The following is a 12,098-nucleotide window of genomic DNA, read 5'->3' on the forward strand; positions in this document are numbered from 1 at the left end:
CTGGTGTGCAGCGGGATCCTCGCGGGTCATGTGCACGTCCCAAAAAGCACAAATCTTGCAGGGACGAGGGACAAAGAGACAGTAAGCAGGGTGAGTACAGTACAAAGAGCAAAAAGTTATCGGCCCATCTGCTCCACGCTCGCCCGTCCTGCAACCTGCACAGCACCCGTGAATATGTGCTGACAGCTCGGACAAACTCACACACACACACACACACACACACACACACTTGGTGACAGCTAATGTTAAAGTCGCACGTGCGCACATGGACTGCATGGACATAACGACAAACACACACACACACACACACACGCACGCACGTACAGGGTTGACAGAGATATGAAGGACTACCTGCTGTCAGCAGAGGGGAGCAGATCAGTCCAGGCGGCTCCATGGCAGCTCTGTGTTGGGTCAGTGTCACAGTAAGAAATCCACAACAAGGCCCCTCTCCCCCCGCTGTCCACTCTTCCTTTTCCCTTTTCTCGTTTTCCATACAACACACACACACACACACACACACACTGAAGGGGGCTGAACTGGGCCGACATCAGAGGGTGGGACTGTAAAGTGAAAGTCCCTCCCACTGTCGGAGGCCGCTTACAGGCACGAGCCGACCGGATACCCCCCTGCACTGCCGCGCTCGGATTGGCCCCGGGGGGAACTTTAACTATGGAGCGGGGTTGCATCAGAGGCCAACAATGCGCGCTGGCCAGAGGGAAGTGGACGTGAGGGGCTGAATCCGACCGGAGGAAAGAAGAAGGAGTAGAAGAACAAAACGGCAGCAGTCAGAACAGGGAATCCACGGGCGTATAGCACACGATGTGCTGCCTAATCATTCCATTTGAGTAACGTTGTGAGCTCTGAGGCATCTATAGGCCCAGAACCAGGTTTGGGGTCTTGAACGCAGCACGCTCGGAGGAAGGGGGGGGGGGGGGGGGGGGGGGGGGGGGGGGCAGCCGACAGGCGACTCTTATCTAAACATTTGGATCATCTGGCCTCCGGTTTACCGGCAAGAAGAAAAATATGTCGTCACTTCACCAGCCAAGCGCGCACATGCACACACACGCAGGGCAGCCAAACAAAAAAACTCTGGGTTATATAATTCATGATGTCACCTTTGGAAAAAATAATAAAAAATCTCTCTCTCTCCCTCCCTCCCTCCCTCTCTCTAACTTAACCGTATCAAATAACACGTCTGCAGTGATTTAAAAAAAAACCTTCCAATTAAATAAAGGGGGGGATTATGATTTTAAAATTTCAAGATTTTGCTCCCCGTATGAAGTGGTCGGAGTTTAATCTGTAGCAAGAGGTGACGTGTTTTTTTTCGGTCAAAAGCATCAATCTGGTTAATCTGTGCGGATTGAGTCCAGTTGTCTCTCCTCCCTCGCTCACACACACACACACACACACACACACACACACACACACACACCTTTTCCAAAATCCCATCCGCCTCAAATCATATGCCAGACTGCTATGGTGGCTTTAACAGGAAGTGAAGGATAAGAGGATGAAAATACCACTGGGCGGAATGACAAATCAGTAAATTCATTTATATATATATATATATATATATATATATATATGGCTGCAGCCTCTTGTGAACTTCCACTGCATCCGTTGGTCAAATACCCGCTGGACTTGATCGATAACAAGCTCTGAGGCTTGTTCTTTCCAAACTAAATCAACTCCCTAACAAATTTACAGCGCGTCTTGTTTTGGTACGGCGCAGTGCGTGATGAGAGAGAGGGTGTGTCCGACGTGACCAATAGGTCGCGCGGCCTTTTGTCAGTCGCTGCAGTGAGCGTTCGACAGCGTCGTTGGCTTTAGCGCGGTGGTTTCTGCTGACAGGACAGTTATTAAAACAGGATGAAGATGAACAGCCGGCGTCTGCCGAAAGGACTAGAGATGATCTGAAAACAAAATAGCAATTGCGTTTCACTTCAGAGTTTTTCGATAACAGAAGAGGTTCATACTGTGGCACTCATGACCCACGTTACCTAAGTGTGTATAAGGCCGTGAGGGGGAACGTGTGAGACACTTGGGGCAAAACCAACCAACCGCAGCCGCTAGATCTCTGTTAACGTGAGCAACGTCAAACAAACCGAAAAGAAACGGTTCTGCCCCGGGGTCAGAAAGAGGCGGGGCAGCAATGACAAGAGCGAAGATGGCGATGGCGGTGATGTAACCCAACCAATCCAACAAGAAAATCCACACACACTTCAGGCAGCGAATGTGAGAACGGCGTTTTCACAGAATCACACAGCTTTTTTCCCTTCATTATTTCTTCACACACACACACACACACACACACACACACACACACACACACACACACACATTTACATATACACGCACACTCACAATCAGCTGTTTCAATCTGAGTCAGGCTACAGCCCACCTCCCCCTTTCCTCCTTGGTTGCTCAAATTACAACACACACACACACACACACACACACACACACGCGCGCACACACACACACGCATTAAACCTACATACTATCGAGCCCGTACAGCCCTGGTTAGTTTACTGTATACGCTGTGCAAACCTCCATTCTCCCGCACAAGCCAGTCCTGAGCCTCCACATACATATACGTCTATATATAGAGCTATCAGTTCTCATCCCCTTCACACCACTGGCAGGCACGTGCTCGGAGCCGGACGCACACACACACACACACACACACACACTGTGCAGCGGAGAAGGGGATCCTTGGATGACCAGGACAGTAATGAGTCAGAGCCACTCGAGAAGGATCCACGTGCTAAAAATATACATGGGCCCGTCCGTGGCTCCGCACTCGTACAGCCATACTCGACGCACTCATTCACGTACGCTGAAATAGCAATGACACGGCAAAAAGAGTTCCGACATATTTAGCACGTACGTGTATATGCAGTGTTCAGAAAGGAAAATAAGATTGGGCAAGAAGGTCGACCTGCCCAGTGCTGGTGCAATGACTTTTTGGTTTCATAAGGAAATTCTGAGCATTTGTCAAATGTCAAATCATTTGCACCACACACACACACACACACACACACACACACACACACAGCAATTGAGATATGCACGTACAATTGTCAACAGGAGACTTGTTTTTGGCAGCTCATAGCACGCATTACTTCAAATGACCTGCTGATTGATGCGTTGAAAAGAAAAATACTGTCGCTTCCCACCAAACGCCGGAGCAGCTACCCAGCTGTCGTTGCACCGCAGCGGCCTCGGGGCAGGCAGGTGTGTGTGTGTGTGTGTGTGTGTGTGTGAGTGTAATTTGAGTTGCTCCCACTTGACACTAATATATCATTTGCTTTCCCTCTCTACAAAACAGACCAGCAGAGGCAAAAAACAACCAAAAAAAACACTCAAACTGACTCAAACTGTCAATGTCTCTCAAACAAGTTCACTTAAAAGTCCATAACTCCGCCAAAGTCCTGCAGTAGTAACACACAACTTATTCTACACACACATGCACCTTGTATATGTTTCATGATCACAGCCCTGACCACAGTGATATACAACATATATTACTGATGAGTTTGAACAACATCATCATCATCATCATCATCATCATCATCATCATCATCATCATCATCATCATCATCATCATCATCATCATCATATTTTGCAAAGCCTGCTAAGTCATTAGCAGCTCCAGCCTTCAAATGAATGTAGTGGTGTCAAAATATACAAATAGAAAATAATGTGACGATAGAAAATGATGAAAATGTGCACAAGTCGTTTACATCTACATTAACCAATACAAAAAAATACAAAAAGTGTTTCTGTATCAGCATCACGGGCGTCTCGACACCGAGGCAAACATCAGAACAGCGGCTCAACGCCACTGAGCCTTGACAAACAGATCGGTGAGCAGATCAGATACAGAGAGACACCGGCTGCGTTCACCGTGAACACACACACACGCGCACACACACACACACATATCATAAACCCCATTTTGATATCCCACCAAATCTGGGAGAAAAGTGAACCTCGACATCTGTCCGCTCTTGTTTCGGTTTTAATTATTCATCTCCAACAAACTCCCTTGACATTGTCATTTATTCTCTTTGCAGTGAAGAGTCAATTTCACTTCGCCGTTTTTTGTTTTTTTAAATAAATCTAAAAAGTACACGTTTCCTTATCATTCCTGTATTTTATTTTTTTCTATATTTATACGAGCTTCTGAATCCTTTCATATCAATACAGAACATGTTCATTTCACATGAGATTATCTTGTATAATTGTACTGGGCCTTTCAGCTCAATGGAGCATATTTCCCTTGTTGCCATCTTAGCCACACCTTGTTTCATTCACAACACTATCATACTTGTACATCCATTTACAGATGGATGGGCTCGGGCCTTTTACAGTATTGCATATGTTGCCATGTTCCAAAATGTGTGTGTCCCTACAAGGGTTACTGATTTTAATATCTACTCTTTCTTTCACTTAGAAAGCACCTTATGCAAAGTGCCATAGGAATTAAATGTATTATTACCATTATAAGATCAACGTAAGTTGTACGGCCGGTTTCAGTGTACGAAATGAGACAACAGACTCTTCATTCTCTCTCTGCTTCTCCCTGACTCGCTCCCGTCTCCCGTAGTGGTTTCATTAAAAGCAGGGCATGTGCCACGGGCTGGAGGAGCTGATCCTGAAATAATTTGTTTCTTAAAATAACCGAGGCACACGAAAGAAGCCCCCGAGCCAAACATATATTAACGTAAACAGCCGGCTCTCCGCGTCACATGTCCGCGCAGAGGCAAGACCACAGCGATGTTTCAGGTAGAGGCTGCGGTGCGACAGGCCTCTCGTGTCTTTTAAGGTCAGACTATGGTCTATGATAAAGCCCAATATTCACAACAAAGAGAGAAAAGCACCCAGCCATGGGCATGTTGCCTCTTTCACAACAAATAAACACACAAACTCGAACCCGGATGAGATGAAATACATATTTTATGTGACATGGAAACGAGCGGAACAGCTGTACCTCAGTGCGGAACTAGGCTCGGTTTGCTTTGTGTTTTCTGTCTCTGTTTGTTTTTCCCTCTTGCCGCTCATTTTAAACAGGACATCATGAAACCCTCCCCCCCCGCCCCCGCCGTGGGTCCAGCTTGGCAGAAATTCATTTCTTTAGGGGGATTAGAATTTCCGTCAGTTGCCCGTCACGCCGAGAGGTCGGAGGATTTATGATGTGCGCGTCTGTCAACCCCTCTGCCGATGGAGAATTGGGAGTATGGCCTAAGCCACACACTCGTGGTGGACATAAAGAAATGCAATCCAGTCCGACAGGGCCACAAGATGTCCCTCGAATTACAGCAACACCTCCGGAACACCAAGTCCACAAATTCATAATAACGGCTTCAAAAATGTGGGATTCACTCGGGAAATCCAAAGTTTTCGTTTTCTCATCTGAAGGAATCCAAAGGTCACTGAGGTCAAATGCAATATTGTTCACTGCCTTGTCCGCCCGAAAAACACCGGGTTCCTGCTTGTGACGGCCGAGCGGGGGGGGGGGACAAAAACAGGGAAGCCTATGTAAGTGCCGACAGACACCTCACAGCAAACGCTTATCACGTGCTGTCCTCCAAGCAAGCGCGACGGAGCGGATGAGGAGCGCCGGTGGGTGGCGCAGTGCCGCCTCTCTTCGCTGTCCCGCGCACGGCCGGTCCGGATTGACGTGAGCGCGGCTAAAATTATCAGCTCGCCTGATCTGAGCTAAGCTGCACAGGAATGTGTCACAGGAACCGGCTGTGTCAACATATTAACTCACGGCTCACACATGAGCACACGCACGCACGCACGCACACACACACGCACACACACACACACACACAGACAGACACACAGGTGCACACGACTCTAGCGACACGTCAGAACCACAGAACCATGTTAGTGGGGGGGGGTTGGGGGGGGGGGGGGGGAGAAAGAGCATATACAGACAACAAGGACGAATTCAAAAAAATGGTTATTAAGTGTTATGGTTATTATCATTCTTTCAATACAGGAACAGGAACATTCACCATAACATCTGAACGGGCCCAGATATGAGAGGGCATGCATGCATATCTGGGAGAGAGGTAATGAACCGACACCTGACTGCTTCAAGGATTTCTATCAAGTGACCACGGGAGCCCCATCGCTGCGTTATAACACATCACTGAGTGTAATCCTTCGGTTGGATTTGAAAAAATAGAGAAACAGCCTGCCATCTCCGCCGTTGAATATCTTCTTCTTCTTTAGACGCTGCGGCCGTCAGCTTGTGATGAACGGAAGCATACACGTCTGAAGAGGTTAGAAGCCCACGTCGAAAGCCAGCCGCCATCCTCCTGACGGAGGAAACGGGCTATATATGTGAGAATGACATCCATTAAAATGATCGAGTATTGAAGTGTAGCACTTTTTGATGGACTGTAACGAGGCATATCGTTTTTTCTAAATGTGAAATCAGTCTACAAAAGAAACACGTCTTTTCAATGGACAACAACGTATTTAACTGAAAGGGGCCGAACTGGGTGAAACAGCAGTGTTCTACTCCGGTTGTATCATCTAATATATATGAATTGCTCAAGAAAATGGCATAATATGGTCAGAGTTATTACTGAGGCCCCCCCCCCCCCACTGAGCGATGGGTCTAAAAATATCCAACATGACATGACTGCATCTCTCTGCTGCGTCGCTGCGCTTTCACCACACGGCTCTCTCCACACAATGCAATGAGTGAATACGGACGAATTGCGCTTTGGAAATGTCCACAACCAGAGCACACACGCTCGCTCGGGCTCTTTTGGTCCGCGCACATGAATGCTGTGCCCGTATCTTGGCATGGACAAGTGGACCAGGAGCGATGTTCCTGTCGGAGAGCAGTGTTCCCCGCAGAATCTGTAATGATCCGGCCAATGATGTTTCAGTCTGAAACTTCAGCGTCATATTTTAGCGGCCCCAGATGCGGGCGGGGGGGGGGGGGGGGGGGGGGGGGCTGTTTGTGGTTTCAAAACGTAAACTGAAACCTGTGGTGTACAATATGATGCACATCAACTGGCACCAGAATATAGATTCCAGTAATCTTTTCTAATAAACTCAAATTTAAAGAAAAAAAAGTGTAGTAACTGAAGCGGTATGAGGGTTAGGAATCAGATTTTTTGATAATTCCCATCTTAGTGCTGTGACATCTGCCAGAGGAACCCATCCAGCTTCAAGAGTACAAGTTTGCCATGAGGAGGGTCAGGGGTCAGGGGTCAGGGTTCACCCCGATGGGTTCATATGAAAGCAGCATCAGAAACACCTGCACTAAGACTCGCGCGCACACACACACACACACACACACACACACACACACACACACACACACACACACACACAGGTGACAACTGTCACAACTTACAGGCTGATCAGAGCTGGTGTCACGTCTGTCGTCACGGTGCTCGATGCCACGTTCAGAATCGTAAACAACGCAAAAGTCCAATTGGGAACAACAGTGAATATTTGAACGACTCTTGCGTATTCACAGAATACAAATGATAATCTAAGCATTGCGACATTTCTCTGGTACACTGTATGACAGTCGGGACACGAATGGGAGAAGAAACAAAAAGGGAAGTCCGGCCGTCGCGGGACTTGGCAACTGTTCAGTTAATCATTCAGTCTATTTTCACCGTTAAGTTAAGTTAACTCGCACCGCTCCCATGCAGCTCCGGTGACATTCCTCCCACGTCAGCTGGACATTCCAGTCGCCCCCCCCCCCCACACACACACACACACACACACACACACACACAGCGACCAGAGGTGCCCCCGGACCACTATTTCAAACTCTTTAAAAAAACAAACCAGTCCTTATTCAGTGTCCCAGCTTTTATGCAGTTTCCCCCCATGGTCTCGTCTTATCCAAAGCATTTGCATCATCAGCTGTCTCTTGGTAGAATTTAAGACTGAGACCAAAGTGAGGAACTGGCAATTTACTGACAATCAGTGGAGGTTGACAACTATCTTAGTTTTCAGCTTCGTGTCAATTCGTTACTACAATCCTCTCTAATCGGTTATGTTATGCATGTAATCTGAAATGGCAGAAATCTCCAACACGATGACACAAGGTTATCATCATTTACCAGATAAATTGTACGTAGTGATTTACTGAATAAACATTATTTCTATTGACAAGATTATTGTTTCGTGCCTTATCTGAGTAATTAAATGTGTCTTTCAAAATAATATTTTCGTTTTTGTTTTTTTTAAACATGTTGCATCAGGCCACACATTTATATGTCAAGTGTTTTTCCCCAAGTCTTCAAACACACCAACACATCAGCGAAGCCACCTCTCCGGCACACTGAACTGCAGCTCATCTCTCCACTCATCCTTAATCACAGTCGGGTCCGCCTCACAGGAAGCTGTCTCACAAACACAAGCAGGAAAAATACATCTATTTATATGTAGACAGGCCAGCAAATGGCCTGCAGCATTATCTATTGCATACAGACAGCATAAGGTGTATGCGTCCACCGGCGGGATAGAGGTGAGTGGAGGGGGGGGGGGGGGGGGGGGGGGGGGCATGAGAGAAGGAGAACCGCTCGCACCCTCCTTGTACCGAGGGGAGGAAGGTGTGGACGATGAAGGAATGAGTGCAGGCACACAGTGGGGATGAGACGAGGGAGCAAAGGATGAGAGCAGAGTGTCGTGGCAACAGATGTACTTACAGCGGGTCGCTGACAGATGAGAGACAGAGGTACAGGGAAGTTTTCAGCGCGCTCTCCTCCGGCGGGAGCCATGTCCATCCTCAAAATCAACCAGCATCACCGGAGCGAAAAAAGCTCCTCACGCAGAGAGTCTAGGGAGGCGGGCGGGACAGGGCATGTGTGTGTGTGTGTGTGTGTGTGTGTGTGTGATCGGGATCTGGCTTTTCATGCATGTGTGTGTGTGCTAGGGGGGAGGAAGAGTGAGTGAGGGAGACGGAGAGACAGAGAGAGAGAGATACAGAGATTGTACGAGCCGACTGGCTGCTGTGAAAATGGGAGGGGGCTGGATTGTCCAATAGCGTAAGCGATGAGCAGAGCGAAGGGGATATGGCAACAAAGACACAGAGAATGTTTCTACCTCACTCTCCTTTACCCATCTTGTCTCTCTCTCTCTCTCTCTCTCTCTCTCTCTCTCTCTCTCTCTCTCTCTCTCCCTCTTGCTTGTGTAAGGAGAAGGAGCAAACCTCAAACTGTCAAAAAGCAAAAAAAAAGGCTGGAGAAGTGTCATCTGAGAAGTGTAGTGATAAACAGAACAGAAAAAGGGAGAAAAGTCTGTCGCTCCTGGTGTAGGTGCAGGGCAGGAGATGGGACGAGCAAGACAGACAAACGACCACAACGTGATGGAATCGGGCCTGTCAAGAAGAAAAAGCTCAGCTTTAAAGGGGGATGTCGTTGTGGATGGAGTGGTACATGAAAGAAAGAGAGAGAATAAGCAAAAAGTCAGTGACAGAGGAGAAATTGAGAAGGATGTGTGTGTGTGTGTGTGTGTGTGTGTGTGTGTGTGTGTACGTGCACGGACCTCTCGAGCGTCTGTTGAGCACTCGTGTGCATGCGCACGGGGGGCGGGGACCGAAACAATCTTCTCAGGATTTTTTGCTGCGGGAGCACCATGTTGCCATGGAGACTGCATCCAGTGCAGCAGAACACGCAGATGGCTGCTCTCTCTCTCTCTCTCTCTCTCTCTCTCTCTCTCTCTCTCTCTCTCCCTCTCTCTGTGAAACAGGCCAGTTGGCTCCTCATCCCCGGCCTGCAAATCATAAAAGCTCGTCTCTGTGCAGGTTTAGAGAACCCTGCAGGTGTAGACCGGCTTTTGACTCAGCATGCACTCAAACTATGTCTTTTTTCTTTCTGGGCCTTTTCATTCCCTTTGTTTTGGAGAAACTGCGCGGGAAATACTGCAAGAACATCGATCACCATCTTATATATTAGGATAAACTGCATATGTAACATCTCACACATGTCAACACATATCCAACGGGTGAACAACACTGCTTCATTGAGAGGACAGACTCATCGGCTCATGCTCAGTGAAATCACAGCCCATGTAGCGTGTCCACGGATGTGCGCGGTCCTGCATTCGAATGCACATTACGTGGACACTATTATAACTGGAGAAGAAAAGGTAAAGTAATTACACAGCGCTGCGCTGAACTGGTGGTGCTGCCGAGAATTTTCCCCAAGCAAACCTCAGTTTGTCCGATCGGCCTCCGAACTTTCCAGGCAGACGTTACTTACAGTTTATGCCAGAAACGCATATAAAATATCCAGCTGCAGAGACTCTGACATTTTGCTTTCGTCAAATCATTTATTTGACAGAACATTGAGGACACGGGTTTGAGGGTTTGTTTCATCGTCTTTGAATGCATTCATGTAAGTGACAGTAAATCTAAAAATTGAAGACAAACTGTGGCATTTGAAAAACTTATCTAATGCACTTTGACATGATGCAAAAAACGTCATGTTCAATAAATGCTAGAAGGGATGGTTTGATTGTCACAAAGGAGTTTGCACGGCTGTCAAACTGAAATGACCTGAAAACAGAAGGGACCTGAAAGGTAGGGAAGTGGTTTAAGTACTGCATCTAGTATGCATATTGAAAATAGTCAACTGAAATATGTTTAGACGACTGGTGTGGTTATTTTAATGTAATACCGCTGCTCAGCGGTATTACATTAAAATAAGAGAGCAGACCTTCAACTCGCTGGTAGATTGTGTTTCAGATGGATGTTAAAATTGGGCTAAACCCCTGTGAATGTGGTCAGATGGGTCTTAGTTGTGGGACTGAGGTCCTGAGAATCCAGAGGTTGTGGAGCTTTGGCCCCTGCAGCAGTGATGTGTGTGGGGGAGGATGCGTTCACTGGGTGTATTCTTCTTTTCTTCTTTTTTTGAAAACTTTTTTTCCCCCCACAATGAGTGAGAATAGCAATTGTCACATGGTAAATTTGAGTCACAAGCTCTTCAAATCCACGAACAACAAACTTTTTGCCACAGATCGATCGCCAAAAATCATTAATCTGATTTCTGAAAAATGAGTGACTTTCTGAAAAAGCAGTCCAAGAGAGACAACTATCTGAATACGGCCCTTGTTTCCACCGCGGGAACACCGAGAGGATCTGCAAAACATTTTGCACGAGAGAAAGTTCAAGTTTTTACATCTGTTGTGTGCACTTACCCATCCATGTTGCCGAGAGGCAGGTCACTGAAGGTCAGCAGGTAAGAAGTGGCCTTGATTCTACAGATGCTCATCTTCTTTCCTGAAGACAGAGGAAGCAACTGGAATCAACAGATCTGTACGAACTGAATCAACTAAATCGCAAACTACAGCTTACTGTCTTTTTTAAGGACCATGTATTTATTTATTATTGTATCATTTTGTCGAGGGCCTTCACATCTAGTTTGAAACCAGCAACTAATCTTTGTTAAATTGCACCATCTAGTGTCTGGCTGAGGACGGCGTCACCCACAACAACAACAACAACAACAACAGCAACATTTTACAGGATGGAACTATGGGGACCCACTTGTACTGTAATGCCGGACATATAAAATACCGAAAGCTGCGTTGTGTTCTCACCTTTTTTTCCCTCTTCCTTAAGTCACGTACCGTCAACGAACCCGCGCGTAAAAGCCAACTGTGAAGTGCGTAAAACCTGACGACGGAGACGAGAAACAGGCCGCACCCACGATGAAACCGCACACACACCCCCACACACACACACACACACACACACACGATGTCAGACAGAAACAGTTATCACTTTACCACAATGATGATCTGTTCCAAGTCATGCGGTGCAGGACCTCGTGGCGCAACGGTAGCGCGTCTGACTCCAGATCAGAAGGTTGCGTGTTCAAATCACGTCGGGGTCAAATTCTTTCATCTCTCCTATTAGACATATGCGGTTATCATTTGATAACCACATGCTCAGCACTTGATTGTGATAAATCTATTGCCAGCAGGAAATAATTACGACTTCGTGGATCTCCACCGTGGATTTATTCATCTTCAATCTTAGACACTCGGAACCGTAACATTTAAGTTTATAAACCTTCTTGTGAAATATATATTGTTACATT

The 12,098-nt window shown here is 46.9% G+C and overlaps 1 protein-coding gene and 1 non-coding gene across 7 annotated transcripts in view; one reads left to right on the forward strand and one right to left on the reverse strand.

Annotated features, from left to right (window-relative positions):
- The window catches only part of trim3b (tripartite motif containing 3b), a 28,012-nt gene that overhangs the window by 14,773 nt on the left and 1,141 nt on the right, over positions 1–12,098 (reverse strand). For 2 of the 6 annotated variants that reach the window (XM_047328097.1, XM_047328090.1), the window contains exon 1: positions 352–563. In XM_047328097.1, coding sequence (XP_047184053.1) covers positions 352–548 — 197 coding nt within the window. In that variant the 5' untranslated portion in view covers positions 549–563. Of the gene's footprint in view, positions 1–351; positions 564–8,702; positions 8,917–11,193; positions 11,276–12,098 lie in introns of those variants that run through there. The other 4 variants (XM_035625198.2, XM_047328098.1, XM_047328101.1 and 1 more) reach the window with 3 other exon arrangements.
- Positions 11,820–11,891, forward strand: trnaw-cca. Its single transcript has one exon. It is a non-coding gene; the product is annotated as a tRNA-Trp (tRNA).

This window comes from Scophthalmus maximus, chromosome 2, assembly GCF_022379125.1.
Source record: "Scophthalmus maximus strain ysfricsl-2021 chromosome 2, ASM2237912v1, whole genome shotgun sequence".
Lineage (NCBI taxonomy): Eukaryota > Metazoa > Chordata > Actinopteri > Pleuronectiformes > Scophthalmidae > Scophthalmus > Scophthalmus maximus.